Raw genomic sequence first — 19033 nt, 5'->3', positions numbered from 1 at the left:
GCTCTAGATTATTCAGTGTATGTGCACCAGATAGACTATTCAGTGCACGTTGATGCAAAGCAAGACTATACGCAATAACAATACTACATAAACATGTTAAAATCTGCGCCCTTTCATGGGGCGCACTTTATTGTGATGTAATACTGGCATATTGAGTTTACCTACTTTTGGTCAAACCTTGACCGTTACCCTTATTAGGTATTGACACTATGTGTCCGGTCAAGGTCGGGTATTGACACTGATAGAGCACCTTATTACTGCCGAAATGATGTAATACTACAACTTAGGCGCATTTGATCAATTATAGTAAATGCTATCGTCAAAACTGTTGACCTATACTTCGATTGAATGCATCGAAAAACTGAAGGCATTAATAAGTTATCCCAAAAAATTGGATGTTGTAATTTGATTGTGTTAGGAACTGAGGGTGGGGTGGGGTGGGGTGAGATAAGGGGTTGTCATTTTTTTTTTTTTTTTTTTTTTTGAAAAGGGCCGCTTTTAATCAAAATGTGATGTTATTTCTATACCGTTTCTCAGGGTGGGTCACATGAAATGGTAAAACGATCACTTATTTCAGAAAAGAGACCCTCCTCTTAAGTGGCTGGGTACAGATCTTGAGGGCCGCCAAAACAATGAGGAGATATGTTTTCACACCAGCATTAAACTATGATGTAGAATTAATTTTTACGGTAAGAAATGTATCAAAGTGTTCACATAACATCACCAGCGCTTAGGTGATGTAGTCTGGTCAATGCACAAGAGTGAACTTGACCATTGCCCTAACTTCTACCCCTACCCCTCCAAGTATTCCTAATACGACCCGGTGACTCGTATTGATATTACATACAAAAATATATATATCCATATTCTTAAAAAATAAAATAATCGTTTCTGTGAAGCTGCAAGAACTCCAGGCAGTATTAGCACCTGTGTAGCTGCGGTCTGGTTCCAGCATTGTATCTATCTGATGGAACCAGAGCGCCACTTCAACCAAATAACAATGAATAACTTTCACTGTTTGTTCTGCATGGTAGAAAATCACACTTGTCTTAAGTCCATAACGACCTGACCGCTTTTTCTTGACAACGCAGGGCCCAGTTAGTACATATTGTGACGTTGCCAAGGTCGACACTCCAACCAATGGTGTAATCCCGCAAGGGAATCAATTGTCACTACTGGCCAGAATTTCGTGCGACGTACACAGAGCGAAAAACGGGACTGAACATTTTTACTCCATTTTTTCATTGACAGAGCAGATAAAAAAACTGCAAAGATGGCAGAAACCCAAGAAATTGATCTGATCAATCGTGATCCAAACAACATGTATGACTACATGACGGTGAGTTGAAATGCTACTTTTTTACAGACCGAATTTCGAAGCGCAGTATCCGTGCACCGTTGCACACACTGAATTTGACTTCTATAAAATTGCGCGCTCATTAAATGTTCCTTGTTGGAGTTTTACCTTCTAATTTGAAAATGTGCCCCAAATTCAGGAGCATTAAATAGTACAAGCAAATATTAGCACATACTCAAAGGCAGTCTCCTATAAGACAAGACTAAAACTTCTTTTCCCCAAACTTCATTACTTAAGATTTATTTTGTTCCGAACAGTCTTTGCCTTTTCACATTACCGGTGGTATATAGTAAAAAATAAAGAGAGAAAAATAGAGAAGATTAATAAGCAAATTTGACGAAGCTTGTGGCGTCATAGAGTTGCTGAAGAGAGAAAGATGCATCTATGCCAAATTATTATAATTGATCTTGTCAGCTCTAACCGATAGACAACAGCAGCGCGCGCGATAAATAATTAATAAACGTATAGCTGCTATCGAATTAGCATTTATTCGTGTTAAATAGGGAAGAGCACCATTAAGGAATAATGGTTGTTATGGAAAAGAGAAACTATGTGAATAGGGCCAAACTGATGTAAAAAATTATCCTTTTTTTTTCTCATTTCGTGCTTAGCATTGAATATCTAACTATACACCCACCACCCGCCCTCCCCGAGTCGTATAGGTCACGTGATTGGGTACCATGGCTGCCGAGGCGAGAACAATAGAAATATGACCGGACCGTTGGTGCCCAGTAGCACTGGCAGTTGACAGGAGAAAATGATAAAGTGAATGGAACAACTAAGAAAGAAATCAAATTATTATTATCATTATCATCATCATTATTATTTTTTTATTATTAGTAGTATACGCTGTAATACATTTTTATTAACTGCTAAATTGATTGAATTCCAGTGACGATTTTAGTTTTTTTAGGAATAGCTATAGACAATGAGAGCTAATTAATTTTTCAAACAGGTCTCTGTTGCGATTTTGACCAACTTAAATATATAATGTAGTATTCAGCATTATCATTTACAGGTTTGACTCACCTTGGACGATATCCATTTTCGTGAGCGAACGCGAATTACAATACTTTTTACAACTAATTAGGTTCTTATTTTTAACATAGTATAGTTAAGTTACGTTATGTCTATACACCCGAAATATATTTCATTAATTTTTGATTTACTAAAAGTCCCTTTGCCCCTCTCCCAAAAAGGGTAAATGAGGTAGTAAGTGGTGTCAAATCATTAATAAACTCTCAGAAAAAAAGGTTAATCCAATAAATCAGATTTATAAATTTTCTTGGCATAGGATTATTAAAAATTAAATAAAGAGTTATTTAAAGAATGCAATGCAATAGCGAATACGTCCAAAATTTGGGGTAAAAATATGAATCTGAACTTATAGACATGGCAAAATTATTATTAAAATTTCGTATATTTTGGTTAAGCATTTGAGAAGATTTCGAAAATACTAACTAAAAAACAATAACCATCAGCTTCCAGCGATCAGAAATCAGAAATCTCACTGCAAAGAGCTATCAAAACAAACAGGGCTATCTAAATGATAAAAGCTCTTGCAACTATCAAAAAACTAAACGATTCCATTGTTTTAGATCACTTGGACTTTGTAAAAGATAGCAATAAATAAACAAAAGATAGCCCATTAACCCAGTTACTAGGGAAAACAGAGAAAATGGAATTAGTGTACCCCAAAGGCTTTATCAAGACTTTTGTTTGCGCCTCCCTTTGTTTGGTGATCGCATGGATTGGTAGGCATAAGCTATGTTGACACTCGGAACAGGAGTGTACACTGGCAAACAATGCCAATTTTCCATAACTATGCACAGCTTTTACCCTCTACCAGGGTCGCAGATAATTATGTGACTGTGCTTTGTCGCGAGGAGAAAAGTACAGTAATTAAGCTAGAGACGTATCTTAAAATTTCTAGTGAAAAATCAATCGGTGGTCGTGACAGAGGGTACCAAGGTTCTGCTTCTTAGGAGTATATTTCAAGGCCACGCTTGGCCTTTTGGCCTCGATATCATTTTTTGTTACTTATAGATATTATATTTTTTTAGTATAGTTATTGCAGAATTCACTAATACCACAATAAATAGAGAAGGAAAAAATTTTTTCAATGACATTAAGTTAGGTGTATGCGCTAGGCGTGTGCGATGTAAAGAAGGCTCTCAAAAGAAGCCCGGTGTGGCAGTGACCATGGCAACCGTTATTAAGGTGTACCTTGAAGGGTGTTCTGAACGGGATCTAATGTGTACCGTATGAGGAGATGGGAGGTCTCTGTCGCCCTTCAAAATTAAACAGGATGGACGGGGTTTCTTATTCACTTCTTTACCTTCAGGAATTACAAAAAAAAGTTTAGGAAAAACGTAAAAAGTGACAAAAGCCGTTGTTGTGTGACATCACTTCCAGTGAGTATTTGTTTTCCTTTGGTCGCTCAGAAATGTACAGGGAATTAAGACCATTTCTTCCTTCCAAGACCACATCAACCAAAGTAAATAAATCAAGATGGAGGAGACACATGCCATAGAGCAACGGGCAACGGGCCAACCATTGCAACAGTTGAGGTAAACTCTGCTGAGAAGCACTAGCCTTCTCAACGGGCATGCTGGGGGAAGTAGTGCAGTTACCCAACCCCATTTCTTCCACCAAATATCTTAGAACCCATGATCATTGATAATTTATTATCTCCTCTTTGATCATTTATCTCCTTTCACGTACCTTAGGTTTCAGCCGCTTATATATGTACTTTTTTCGCGTTGATGTTCTAGGTTCGCTTAGCTCTCCTTCCTGCTTCTAGCTATCCGCATTTAAGAACCCTTTCTTTGTCAAATTCAACATTTCATCTAGGTGTAGGGCCTATAGAACTAGCAAGTCGAACAAATAGCAACATATACTTCGTCGTTTCCTGAGATTATCTGAAAAAGAGTTTCAGGTAGAACTAGACCCGATTTTCTTGCTTATTATTCTTTAAACCTGAAAAACCAACGCTTAACTCCGCTATGCAGGTGAAGGACGTATCGGTAATGGAGTGTTCACAGGTAGCAATCTCGTCTAATAAACCTAAAAGCACACTCCCATATACATGACTATTCATCCACTGTATCGAAGTATATTCTAGGATTATTAGACAACCTGTAGCTGTGTTATTTGACTTTTCATTCCGTCTTTTATTCAGCATATTCGGTTCTGCTCTATATTCCAGATTTTAGATTCAACCTTAGATCACGTTCCCATAATCCTTTTCAGACATGTCAGCTGTATGATATTCTGCTTTATATGATTCTTTATTATGGCGTTGTTAAATGTTTATTTCTGTATTGTTTTATATATAAATATGTGTATACGCCATTTCGTTGCTTTAGTTCGAATTATTCCTTTATTCTTTATAGTGCTTTTATTTAGAAGAGGATGCAACTAATTTGTCAGTCATTTGAAATTCAAACCAAGAAAGGCATATCAAATGATCTTGATTATAAAAAAGCTCAAAAACGGTGTTGAAAAAAGTCATAGCAAACACAAGTACCTTTTTCACTCCGGCAATTTGTTTTCCACCACATTTCATATGGCATATATTCTTTAAAGAAAGTGTCAGAGAAAACACATGCTGCCGTCCACATTTTCCAAATGCGTCTTGTCATAATGGAAAATATGGTAAGGGCATTGTGCCAAAATTTTCAATTTGAATAGGAAGATCTACATGAATGGGATAATATGCAATTCTAGCTTCCCTCTTCATTTTTTTCCAAGTTACGCGATCTATTTAGTACCTGCGCTTTTGTGATTACCATGTGCCTTCGCTTAGTAGTTCTTCTCCGTTTCCAGGTGGATTTTTTGGAAGTCTTCGCCGAGCCAGACCAAACCCACAGTGCAGATTGCGTTTGGAGGAACTCCTTCAAGTGCTTCACCTGTGGCAAGAACCTTTGCTACAAGATTCTCACCTTCCTGTGCGGCATCTTCGTCGCCCTGTGCTGGGGGTGTGAGTTCGCCGGTATCGCTTTCAGCCACATCTGGTATTTCACCCCGTTGTACAAGGCTTGCGAAATCAACTTGGGCTGCTTCAAGAAGTTCTACACCACCTGCATCCACTGTCTGTGTGATCCAATGTGTGAAGCCTGCAGCTTGTTCTTCGCAGCGTTCAAAAAGTAGCGACAGACGAGGACTGTCGTCACAGGAACCAACAGCCGAATGGCCAGCGCTGACTCTATGTTCATCTGGGTCGGCCGGTATCGTTTTAAACCTTAAACTATACTGCCAGATGACCTGTCTTACTGTGATGTAGAGTGTTCGTTTTGATCGTGGTCTTTAAACTAGCTAGTGGTGTTGTCTTTTTTAACCGGCTCTCATTATCAACACGTATATGTACATACAATTTAATGTCAATTTATTAAACTTTTGAGCCCTACGGATGTGCATACAAATGTATTTGCCACAATGACATACGTGACAATAGGTAGTCAATATTTGGTACCCCGGTATGTGACTCAATCACACAAAAACCAAAACATTTACACCAAAACTAAGAAAACGCAACTTTGTGTCCTCAATATTGTAATATACATTTCACTCTCATTGATATTATGCAAGTGTTGTTGCAAAATTATTTCTTTCAAAATTTACTTTTTCTCTTTTCTTGCCTGTTTTTGAATAAAATTACTTTTGAAAAACTGCAACGTTGTTATTTCAGACTGATTGCGTGTTGTGTGTGCGTGCGAGTTTTTCAATTTTGTTTGAAAAATCGCGATATAAAAATCTATTATTTATCTTTTAATAACAATCATCACATATTTTCCCTTATTTTATTTGATTGTTTGAAATATAATTAGACAGTTTATGAAATAATTCATTTTAACTGATCACTAATCAATTTATTGTTTGAGTTTTAATTTGTTTATTTAGTTCATTATACCTTGGATTTGCATTTCAGTATTTTTATTAATGCTCAGTTTTTTACTATTTAATTAACAGGGAAATTGGTTGCTTCTTATGTGCACTTTGATGGGCGTATTTATTACTGACATTTGCACTTAGCCTTTATTTATTTTAATTCATTATTAACACTTTGCCTTATTCTTATTCATTTTGACTGTGTCAAAAAAGAAAACAAGACACTTCTGTGAAGTACTAAATGCGTATTAATTATGTAATTGACAGCTTGTCTTTTTAAAATTTTGCTGTTAAAGGGATAATAACTCTTCGTATGAGATCTATATTTCACAATAAAAACATTGTGAATAACTTATAGAAATATAATATATTCTGTTTTACCACAAAAATGGCAATTATAGCTATTATTCTGATATCTGAGCTTGTCTTTAGACCACGTGACCTCCATTGATGGCTATACTCTGTTAAAAATCTCTTGAGAGATTTTAACAAAAAACCAAACTTTTTACAAAAAAATCAGGGATTAACTTTGAATGTAAAAATGGATTCATTAATCATTGGTAAGTATGGGCAAATTGTTGTTTACTCCAGGAAAATTCATTTTTTGGCCGAAACGAAGCGTATTATCCCTTTAATCAAAATTATGCTTTCGAAAAAATGCCATGTATAAAAATATCATTTCCAAACCATCTTTCACCAATGAAAACATAGTAAAAATAACCAGAAGTGTCTTCAGTTTTCTTGTGTAACAATTTAGGATTGAATGATGTGTTATAATAACAAAACCAATTTAAGTGCACTATTAACATGTAGGTGGACTTTGAAGAAATCTTCGCCGAGCCCGATGGAACCCACAGCATTGACTGCGTTTGGACCAACTCTCACAAATGCTTCACTTGTGGGAAAAACCTCTGCTACAAGATCCTCACGTTCCTCTGTGGCATCTTCATCGCCCTCTGCTGGGGCTGCGAGTTCGCTGGCATCGCTTTCGACCATATCTGGTACTATACCCCGATGTACAAGGCATGCGAAATCAACTTGGGCTGCTTCAAGAAGTTCTATTCCACTTGCATCCACTGTCTGTGTGACCCGATGTGCGAAGCCTGCAGCTTGCTATTCTCGGCGTTCAAGAAATAGTTAAACATGGCACGCAGCAAAGACGTTGCGGTCCGTGAATGGTTAGAAAGTTCTCGGGACAATGGCGTCATTAATGCACACAGCCTTTCGTTAGAGTCTCTTTTTGCCATAGCAAAACATATTCATACTATGCAATTCGGAAACCTTAAATATAGAAACTCTTAATCTGGTCTCTAGTCTTAATATTTGTGATTTTGCGTCTCCTTTGTTGTTGTACTTGTTGTTGTGTCTGGAATTAAGAGTAAACTTTAACTATCGATTTGTTAAGTATATTTCACTCTTTTTCTGATGCTGTGATATTGTAACCAAGAATATACTTCTTTGTCAAGAATCTGTGTAATTACAGTTAATATGTATTAACATTTAACGATTTTGTAGATCTTTGGAATACAAGAGTTCAACTTGATTAATTATGTTATATATATATTATCAACACCGTTTTTTGGAGATCACAATTTATCACAGTTGAGCGCGCAAATTGTATATATTTCAAATAAACACGACTAGATTTCGTTACGATTTTTTAACATTCTTTTCTTCTGGCGAACGTTTTGAGAACAATTTGTTTTAACAAATCTTGTGCAAAGTATGAGAACCATTGTGTATAGCTATGGGAACGAAGACATCGTTTAATTTAAGTCTCCAGTTTTCTTAAAGTGCACGTTATTATAACGAAAGGCCAGCCTTAAGGGTAGGGAATTTCTCCCTCTAATTTCATACATTATTAGCAGTCAGAAGTCAAAAGCCAAATTAAAATATGGAATAAATGACCAGTATGTATCTCAAAACTTAAAGCAAAGAAAAACTGAAAATTAAAAAAGGACTATCACTCCGCATCTGTACACAGAGTAACGTCAGGTATTTCCAATATGAGTAAAAAGAAAATGTACTCATTAATGAGATATGCATTTTTATCAAAATAATTAATTCGTAGCGTCCCAGAAATGTTTGGATTCATATTAAATATATTCTTGTATCGCCCATTTAATTTTCTTTCACATTTTGACCTCAAAGACGCGGAAGAAGTGGTACAAAATATTTCGCCTATTTATAACGTCAATAATTACCTCCACTTAGGTTAGGAGGTTATGTTTACACCCCTGTTTGTCTGTCATCAACATAACTCAAAAAGTTATTGACCGATTTTGATGAAATTTTCAGGGTAGGTCAGAAGTAGGCCAAGGAAGAGATGATTAGTTGTTGGTGGTGATCCGGATCAATAATCAGTAATCAATAATAATAATAAAAAATCGCTGCCTTGGCGGAGGTCTGCGCTCTCGGAGTGCTTTTCTAGTTGTAATTTACAAACAAGTGCCTTGGATGTGTCGAAACTGAATGCGTCGGGAATCTCAACTACCACAACATGGACGCACCCGAGCTCGAAATACGTTACGTGGCATGGAATGCGTCGAGATAGTTTTACATGGTTATATGGTTTTATTGTACCTCAGGTTAAGACCTTTCTAACGCATGCTTTTTAGTTGTTTTAAAAGTCTTTTATAATTATTTTCTTGAATTATTTGTTTAATTTCAGCTTTTATTACAAAAAAAAATAAAAAATAAGAAAAACATAAGCAACACGACAGATGTTTAACAAAACAACAACAACAAAAAAAAATATATATATATATATATATATATATATATATATATATATATATATATATATATATATATATCACATCCTTAGACCTAAGTTGCAATTATGCCTGCATGCAGAAATAGTTGACCATGTATGATAATGCTTCAGCTAACATGACATAATCACGGCATAATTATGATTCGAAGAGACATCGTTTCAAGAATTTTTAATATTTAAACGGAGGAACTCTCTCAGCATTTCCTTGTTTCAAAGGCATCTTCAGAACAAAAAGTAAACCAAGTTTATGAGAGAGAGAGAGAGAGAGAGAGGTGCATTATGCTTGCGCAAGTCATGAATGCTTTCTGTAAGTAATGCGAGCACGGACAGGTACGCTGCATACAAATGTACATAAGACTTAGTGCTCGCTCCAAACACCATGGAACCGCCATATTTTTTCTGTCTACAAATACAGGATTCTTCCCACCATTTCAGACAAGCTGCTCAATGGTAGGATACCTGCATCGGTTTTTTTTTCTTTTTTTCTTTAAAGTAAGTTGTCTGTATGTCTTGCTGCTTACTTCCTTATTTACAGGTCGGTCAGCTTCTTTGGTATTTTCGTCTATTTCTCTGTCGGTTTGTCCCTATGTGTGTGTGTCTCTCTCTCTCTCTGTCTCTCTCTCTCTGTGTGAATGTGTGTGTGCGCGCGCGCGTGCATGCGGGTACGTCCGTTTTTATGTCTGTATTTCTTTACAGTTGACACATGCATATCTTTCTCTCTGTGACTGTCGGCTGGCTGAACTCTCTCTCTCTCTCTCTCTCTCTCTCTCTCTCTCTCTGCACGCTAAATTGTTTTCAGGGCAAGTGGATGAAAAAAATTAGTTCGGCTAATAATCCTTTCCAATTAAGTTCATAGCGTAAACACCATCACCAGTGCTTATTCTAACTCACTCCCACATAAACCAAGAGTTTTTTCTTGTTTAACATTTCGTAGAGGAGTGAGGAGATCAAAACCAAAAAGGATTTATTGTAAAAAAAGTATTTTTTTTCTTTTTGGTATAGACAATTTTCAATTATTTTTTCTGGTCCTTCTCAGTCCCATCCCCTTCCAGGGTAAAAAAAATATTTTAAAATCATACGTGCATATGTGTTCATTAGAGTCTGCATTAGTAGAAAATGTTTTACCACCTAGATTAAAGAAACCAGCAACACAAAAACGATTATATGAAATAACAATTAAATAATAAAAAGTATAAATGAACAGTTTAACAGTGCATAAACAACTGTTAAAGCAACTTTAACCTTTACAATTTTTAAAAAATAATATATTTTTAATTTTGCAAAACAAACGTAACAAATAGAAAAAGACAAATATAGATCTATCCAACTTTAACCTCATTAGAAAGTCTGCGGCAAAATCATCAAGTTATAGGAGGATAGATCACTTTAGATCAATAAGAAAAAAATTGCTGTACAAATTTTGTTTTGTACCCGTATTCCTATGCTTCATTATGCCAATTTCTGTCTAATTCACTGAATCCTTTATTATTTCTGTATTTTATCCATAATTTTCTCTTTGATTTGGGGGAATAATCGGCGATTTAGGAACCCGGTGACAGGCAATGATCATTTCTAAGAGACCAGCACTCTAAGAAAATAATGAAGAAATTGAACAATCTTCTTCTCTACTGGTACCGCAGGCGCATATAATTTGGCGTTGATTTGGGAAGGTGCGCCCGCAATCCTGGCCACGGTAATCAAGAGCGCATGTGCCAAGTTATAAAAACAGCATGGTATGAGGAACACGATCAAAAATTTAGGCAGGTCCGCACAGACAATTGCAAGGTACGAGTTACACACAGGGAGAAAAGAACTATAGTTATCGTATGGGACTTAGAAGAACAACGTTCACCTCCATTCGTTTGTCCATGTATTATATTGTTCATTATTTATTTATTTATTCAGACATTCATATATTTAGCTACTGATTTATTCAGACATTCTTTTATTAAAGATTTAAATAATTTTGTTCTTCCAGATGGCGAAAACTGTTGTCTTCGTTCTGTTGATGGTCATTTCACTGAGTTTTTTATGGATTGCAAAAGTACAAGGTAAGTTTATTTTTGTTGTGCATTAGCTGCCCTTCAATTTTCCAGGTAGCGTACTGTATGACAGGTGTGACAGGAATGGTAGTCCTTGGAAAGGAGGTCCGGGGTCCCATATGATTAGTACAGGTTGGAGAAGTATTGGAGTCGTTACATACTGTAGGGCGAATCTCACTTACATATAAATGAAAAACGGACTTCGGTTCGTAGCGGACTACCATTCCTGACACATCCGTATTTGTCAGTCGCTTCTAATACAGTAACAGAAGGCAAAAGATGGGGAGAAGAGATTTACTGTCACAACAGTGAAGTTCCAGATGGCATTTGAACCTGTATATGTCTATAATTCTTAAACAAGGACAAATTATTTTATACAGTGAAATATACTAGCACCTTCTCTCTACGATTCCTTTGTCTCATTCACCCGAAAATCTGCCCCAAGCTTTCCGGTCTAAGTGACACGAAAAGTAAGAGATGACCGCAAATCTGCCCTACCTGTACGGGAGTTCACGTGATCCGAACGCAGTTGACTTTGCGCAGGGATTGCGCTTAGCTGATTATCCTTTGGTCTCGTCTCGCGTGCGAGCCCCTTCCAACGATTTGTCCGTGCCTTGACTGAAAAGGCGCAGATGGGAATGGTTTAGATTTAGGCTGTCAAACTACTTACGCTAAAATATGTTATAACAATGAGGGATGCAATTCAGTGATAACTCTGATAGGAAAAGAAACCTTACCCTGTTTGACAATGAAATGGGTTGCATTAAGGAGGGGGGGGGGGGGGGCGCCAAGTTTTGGTGCTTTCACCAATACGCCACTTCCTCGAGTTTGGCCGAGTTGTGTGAAAGGTCCGTGTTACGTAAGGTCCATTTTTGAAAGAGAAATATTACTGAGAGGTTTAAACAAAAATAAATAAGTAAACATTTTGTAAGAACTATAGCCTATTTCTAGCATCAAGGAGGTAGGCTGAAATACGACCATAATGACCGGGTCATATTATGACCTAGGTACCCTAATAAATGCAACGAAATGGATTCACAATTGAATTTTCTTTCTTTAGGCAAGACTTCGTTCATCGTGCTGGGAGACTGGGGCTACAACTCATCCCACCAAGCAAAGGTTGCCAAGGCAATGGGCGAGTGGGCGGAGGCTAACAATGCCCGTTTCGTGCTTACTGTTGGAGACAACTTCTACAACGAGGGTGTGAGCAGTTTAACTGATCCGTTATGGAACACACTCTACCGGGACGTTTACGTTGACCCGAGTCTTAACATCACGTGGTACGCGTGTCTAGGCAACCACGACCATTACTGGGGCAACGCAATCTACCAGGTGAAGGCTCATCAAACAGTGGACTGGAGATGGTACATGCCGAATTTGTATTATACTTTTGAAGTACAAGACCACGAAGGCGACCAAGTGACGATCGAGTTCATTGTGGCCGACACCGAAAATTGCAAGAGTAAAATGCAGATGAAGTGGATGAAGAAAGCTATCACCAGATCGTCGGCTGACTGGACAATCGCTGTGGGCCACCACCCCGTTCTCTCTTCGGGAAAGCATGGCGGCACACCTACCATGTACAGCTCCAGCTCGTACCGTAAAGCCATGGAGGAAGAAAAGGTCGCCTTTTACTTTTCAGGCCACGACCACAGTCTGGAGCACATCAGCCACGGCACGCGCCCAACCGAGTACGTCATTTCCGGTTCCGGGTCGAAGCTGTACGACCGGAGCGAAGAGAGCCTTCAGGACGTCGTAGATAAAGGATACACGAGTGAGTTCTTCGAATCCACACCAGGGTTCGTGGGGGTGACAATTCACAACAATGTGGCTAATGTGACATTTGTCGACAAAGGCGGCAATGTTATATATTGGTTTTTAAAAGAAAACCCCCGTGCCGCGACAATCTAGTGGGATTCGTCTGAAAAATTGAAAAGAATCTGGACACCGTTCTTGCTTTAAAATGGTCATTTATTGTCATTCATTGCTGAACATTGTGTGGCATGTTTAGATCATATACGAGAGATCAATAAATAACCTGCAAATCAAATTATTCTTTGGAACTTAAAAAAAAACTGTTTGGCCTATACGCTTACCGCAAAAATCTTTATTTGAATAAAAAAATAGGAGAGCAAAAGATAACTGCAGTGCAAGGAGGGGACGGCCACCTCTTTCTAGTTTTTTTACATTTTATATATTATACAAAGAGCTGACAGCACATTCATGTATTAGTTCACTGCACCGGGCTACATATAGGCCTACCTACTTTAAAAAAACGTATTTTCAACAGTTGTCATTTTGTTAAGTTTACGAGCACGTGGTCTCACGTTACGTCACGTAGCTCTGTTACAATGCCATCTACTGATACACTCCCTGATGAATTCTGGGCACTTTCTGTGTCTGTGTTGTCCTGACCTCGGATTTCCTTGATCTCAGATACCATTCGTTTTAAAGACCTACTCAATATCTTGTGGTCTAATGAACCAGTCTCCAAATTATAGGCGCGGACTATGTCGCCATTTGCATAAATATTTCCATTGTCACCAAAACCTTGTAGATCCGGGTCATCGCCATGGAAACTGTAATAGTAATACCCGGCTTTGAGTGGGGACAGAGACAAGGGAGTGGTTACTTTTACGTCATTCACCGGGGGCGTTTTCTCGCGGCTTGCGCTTGCCGTTTCTGTTTCGGCGCTAGGCGGCAGCACCTGCCCATCATTGCCTTTTTCCTGCAAAGACAAACAACATTGATTTTGCCCGTTGGTTAACTTTAGCGATCACGCGAGCGCATACGACCCCATTTTTTTTTACATAAGATATATCCAAAATAAAATAATTTGAGTCAAACAGAGAGCGAGAGTATTGAGGATGCTATAGATTAATACATGTATCATTAAAGATGCAAACAAAGTCAATTTTTTGTCACAAAAACCAACCAAATGCCAGCATATAGTTTCAAGTAGTATAACTAAGAGAATTACCAAAAGGCATTGTTTAATTTTACCCGAAAATGATGTTTGAACAGATTTTTCTGCTGGCATTCTAAGCTGTACTGTATGTCAATGGGGCAGGAAAGTAGGTCACGGAAGTAGGTTAAATTTACAACCATAAATTTAAAGAAAGGAGCAGTCTAAAGGTCTTTTATGGCTGACCGAGTGATCTATTCAGTTTATCCCTTGGCATGTCGAATTTATTTGAGTCATATAAGAATCTAGTAGAAGTGGTTTACATGTGTTACTCAGAATCCACACTCCACCAATGCTCGGTTCGTATGTACCTTTAAGAATAAGTAAAAATCCCCCAAATCGTGGGCAAACAAAACAATATGCATGGAATGCATGATGTCAGAATTGCGTTTTTACGTGTCTCTATTTTATTTTATTTTATTTTATTTTTATATAGATTTCAAACATATTATAAAAAGCATTTACCTTCGTTTTTCCATCTGTTTCATACCGCTCTTTTTCGCACACTTCTTGACACCTGCAAATGTAACTGAATTTGTTAACCATACATGGTATAACCGCAATGGCGGATCCAGAAGATATGGATGGCAAAGGTAAATTGTCCACACCCGAGATATTTCAGAGTAAAACCAAATTAAATGTTCATATATTTCAAATTATAGGAAAAGAGGTGTACCGGCTAGTGCAGAAGGCAGTGTAAACGTATAAGGAAAAAGTGAGAGAGCAAGTTGAAAAGCTATCTTACGTGCAGCAAGCTACATGTACCTGTACCGTGTATTAATATAGGTCAACTTCCGACATTAAATGCCTACTCTTGATAACGTGTTTCTTTAACGAATAAATAACTTATTCCTAAGTACTGAAATTACGTGTACTGGCACTATTTTCTGTATCGTTAGTTATTTATGAGAAAAATATGAATTCATTACCCTGGTTGTGTCCGTAATCCATGTAATTTTAAGAGTATAACGGTACCAAGAACGATTACAACAAAAAGCACTGCAGCAAATATACCGCCATTTAAGTACGTTGACCACAGTTCACCGTCGAGTAGCGGATCTACAAATAAAAAAAAACGAATTAAGTTGTTCTTCTAAGAAACATTGTTCATGTGCTTCTTCAGTGTCTGACTTGTACATAAAACACGAGAATCAAATGTCTTTCTGTCGGTGTGTGTGTGTGTGTGTGTGTGTGTGTGTGTGTGTGAGAGAGAGAGAGAGAGAGGGGGGGGAGGGGGAGGGAGAGAGAGGGAGCACTGTTCATTCTTACCCTCATCATAACTGCTGGTGTTGAAAAGGGCAGTGGCATTGGATGCCATGATGTAACCATATCGTACTCTACTATACACTCTGCTGGATCATCCCAACTTAAAGCACGTCGCAGGAAACTTTGGATCCTAGCTGCCCGTAAATTAGGTATCAGCCTAAACAGAGAAGCCGTTAATAAGAAATAACTGATTTCATGCAAAATTACTCTGTTTAAAAGTCTGATGTATTACTCTGTAAAACTTTCTTTCAATAACAATAAAAAAAGAAAATTAATATAAAGAATAATAATCAAATAAATATTCCCGCTACATCAAATGCTTTAGTTGCGACAAGACTACACTACGTGTACGTCACAATCGTGTCTTCACTGTTTTCATTATCAATCACATGCCTACTTCTGAAGCACATTTTTCGGATATTATATTTCACGACAAATCAACCATTATTTCCTTTCAATCAAAGCAAAATGAGTTTTCAATATACATGCATTGACCTATACTGCACAGAGAATACTTCATCGTTTTTAGGAAGGTTTACATTATTTTGTAAATATGCTATGAGTGAATAAAACTGGAAGTTATTCGCCTATAAATCTACACACATTTTGCAACAGTTGTAATGACAAACAACATTTGTACGTGGCTATTAGAATGACTTTGTGAAACACCGTACGTTAAATCATGCAGCGCGGCCCATCTTACTGTCTCATGTACAATAAAATTCCGCCTTGCAGTAAGGAAAACATACCTTTCAAATAGTAAAATAATCATTCTTATTTGTTTCAAATCATGGTTTATACATAATACGTGTCCGTAGACTTCATTACATTTTTGACACTTTTTGACGCTAAGCAGTAGTCACTTAAATGCAAACATCTGATCATTATCATTAATGTGGTTGAACTAAATAACTTCGCGCTGAGTTGTTGACATTATGAATAATATGGACGCTATTATCAATCTGATATAAAGACAAGCTTCTTTTAGCGTTGACCTTTTAAAATAATAACTCTCAATGGTACAGATATATACATGTATACACTCTCATCTTGGATCCCTCCTGCTACGATGAAGTATATATGCAGTTCTATAATATATACACTGTATGTAGGGTTCTGTGCTATGATACATTTGTAGGACTACCTCCAGTATATAAATGCCGTCCAGCTCTAGTTTTTTTTTCTTTTTGCTATGACATACACACAAAACTGCCTTCTACGTGTCATTGATCACAGAGTGTTATGAATAGAGCAATATTCATTTACCTCTTCTTCCAGGTAATTTTCAGTTCAGCGTCCTACTCTATGCAGCCATGCTGCCCAGCGTGCTCGTGGACAAATGTCGATAATGCATTGACGTGCTAAATGCATGTAGGCCTGCATGTACTCGTATACGGAGTGCTGTGACACGTTAAACTCTGTGCAACTCTTTGCCTTGGGCAGTTTTAAAAATATAAATGCAGGTCATGAACCGTAGAATGTACCACAAATCTGTCATTTTTTTTATCTTTTGTGTCGCCTAAATAAATATGAGTCGCGTCCTCATCCAATCTGTTATCATGAAGTTTGTCATTTACTAAAAAATAGCGACGCCTGAATGTTCTTTTCCTTATCGAAGATGACAGGAAGGCCAAGTTTAGAAATCATGACAGTTTTATTTATGATCTCGTGAAGTTATCTTCCTCACCTTGACTATGTGTCATCGGAGAGGGAGGTTGTGGCAGCTTAACGCATTTAAAACTGGTCTTTCACAATGACGTTGCACTAAGCATCATATCATGATTCCTGAGCTTTTACTTTTCAAATAAGACTTATATAGCGTATGATGCTGAGCATAAACTTAACGCATGAGTCAACTTGACTTCACACTTTCAGGAGGTGATAAATGACGTATAGGTATGCAGCTGACAATTCTATTTTTGTCACCCATATGAACAAAATATCCACATGGTTGGAGGGCATCTTCTTTAAAAATGTGTAAAGAACAATAAAGGGTGGCATTTAAGTTATTCATTTCCTCGCTTTCAGACATTGGAAATTTTGAATACTTATAAAACAATGCCACGTCAATAATGCAAGGGCCCATGCACTGACATCATGTGTATATGACGTAATTTCTACTACACATGTATGACGTCGCATATTTTTTGGCCCTAGCAACAATTCATCGCTAACCAAACATATCATCTCTAGATCTACAACGATCAGGGGCGCTTATTTCCACGGTTTTAAACGATACGTCACTTGAGAAGGTGGATATTAGGGAAAGGCGTAATTATAAGTTTAAAGGGTTTGCTTCATGCCGTCAGAATGGCCTGAACGGAACATATTCTTCAGAAAACATGCCCAACTAACGATATCTTTATCCAAATACACAAAAAAAAAGCTCGTTTTGTAAATTTTTGGCTTTAAAAAACGTCCTATTTGCTCGGCCTGGGAGTTAATGAGCTACGTGGTCACGTGGTCCAATGACGACAATCGAGCCACTGGAGAACAGAGCGTGCTTAGCTGTCAAACTGAGCTGCATTGTCTACCTGTAAGATGACTTCTCTGGCTTCTGATAAAAGTTTATACTCATTCAAATCTCTTACCCGAGGGGTCTAAATCCTCGTGAAGCTGTGTAAAACCATTTCCCGTCTAGTCATTTCTTTAACAAGCATTTCATTATGTTATCCCAAGTTGTATAAAACACTCCATTTGAATGAGTTAAGGGAAATGTTGATTATTGCATATGAGGTCCATGTTATTTGTGAAATTCAATTTATTTTATTAAACCGCTGACACTCCGTCTTGCATACTTTTATTAAACTGAGGTAAACAATGCCCGTTACCTTTACAAGTCCTATCTTAATCATCCATCTAACTGGAACTTCCTTTACCTCTTAATTAGAGGGTTAAATGGCATTCAATTTGTCTTGCTTGTATCGAACGCACTCTCTATCTAAGCTTTACTCCAGTTATCTCAGGTAAAAATCTACCTGTGCTTTAGTTACAAAGCGCAGCTCCCGTAGACCTGGGGGTACTAGATAAAATCTGAACACCAGGTTTATCGAGGAGCTAGAGAAAGAAAGGAAAAATTTTTCCTGCACAACTTCATAGGAATTTTAACACGGACTTGATCCAGCTTAGACCTCCAAACTAACAGGGTGACATGGGCAATTTTCACAAACAAATCATAAAACTATATTTCAGTTAACCGCCTTTAAAATAAATACACCGTTCTGGGTAAATTAAAATAGTTATTAAATCGCAAGAATATTTTTGACTTAAATGATGATTTTATTATTAATGGAAATTAAGCTACTATATGAGGTACATTTGCTGTGATTACGCTGTCCTTCATGTTTTGCGTAAGTCTACATTTTGCTGTATGTGCTTGTAATCTTTTTAAATATGTGCGTACAATTTTTGCAGGTCTGGTTACCCCCCTGTTATGTGATGAGAGTATTAATTTGGCAATTAGTGCCTTAGCTTATTTGAATAGAATTGCAGTGTAAAATTTTCAACAAGATGTTGGCGAAATAGCCCATTACTCTTTGTAGGTATTTCCCCCGTCAAAGTTTGTCTAAAATTATCTTTCAATCTTTACTCTTTCAAAGACAGTATAAAGTTACCTGACATATTTTCGTGTAAACTTAATGACAAGCCAAGTGTCTCCAGTTCATTCCGTACTCAATTTTACCCAAGCAAATTTTATTCTTGAGTAGATCTTTATAGCACGGTGTTATAAGCTTACA

General features: G+C 37.4%; 3 protein-coding genes across 4 annotated transcripts; 2 read left to right on the top strand and 1 right to left on the bottom strand.

Annotated features, from left to right (window-relative positions):
- Positions 1-1085: 1085 nt before the first annotated feature.
- Positions 1086-7900, top strand: LOC106163983 (caveolin-1). 2 transcript variants are annotated; one of them, XM_013541732.2, is made up of 2 exons: positions 1086-1339; positions 5186-6033. In XM_013541732.2, exons 1-2 carry the CDS (start codon positions 1274-1276, stop codon positions 5507-5509), a joined length of 390 nt encoding a protein of 129 aa, XP_013397186.1. In that variant the 5' UTR covers positions 1086-1273; the 3' UTR covers positions 5510-6033. The 2 variants fall into 2 exon arrangements, with proteins under 2 accessions (XP_013397186.1, XP_013397187.1); XM_013541733.2 differs by lacking the exon at positions 5186-6033 and adding an exon at positions 7061-7900 and having other exon boundaries at positions 1155-1339.
- A 2795-nt stretch (positions 7901-10695) lies between these two features.
- LOC106163984 (uncharacterized) lies at positions 10696-13115 on the top strand. The gene is made up of 3 exons (XM_013541734.3): positions 10696-10808; positions 11002-11074; positions 12126-13115. The coding sequence occupies exons 1-3, from the start codon at positions 10731-10733 to the stop codon at positions 12974-12976; spliced, it is 1002 nt and encodes a 333-aa protein (XP_013397188.2). The 5' UTR covers positions 10696-10730; the 3' UTR covers positions 12977-13115.
- A 137-nt stretch (positions 13116-13252) lies between these two features.
- Positions 13253-17316, bottom strand: LOC106157775 (uncharacterized). Its single transcript, XM_013533520.2, has 5 exons — positions 16563-17316; positions 15300-15453; positions 14960-15089; positions 14496-14547; positions 13253-13793 (listed from the first exon to the last, which is right to left on the bottom strand). Exons 2-5 carry the CDS (start codon positions 15346-15348, stop codon positions 13389-13391), a joined length of 636 nt encoding a protein of 211 aa, XP_013388974.2. The 5' UTR covers positions 15349-15453; positions 16563-17316; the 3' UTR covers positions 13253-13388.
- Between the last annotated feature and the right edge of the window lie 1717 nt (positions 17317-19033).

The sequence above is a fragment of the Lingula anatina genome, chromosome 6 (assembly GCF_051362555.1).
Source record: "Lingula anatina isolate TDL-2025a chromosome 6, LinAna3.0, whole genome shotgun sequence".
Taxonomy (NCBI): Eukaryota; Metazoa; Brachiopoda; class Lingulata; order Lingulida; family Lingulidae; genus Lingula; species Lingula anatina.
Note: the sequence above shows the minus strand (reverse complement) of the source record. Positions and strands in the feature narration are given on the sequence as shown.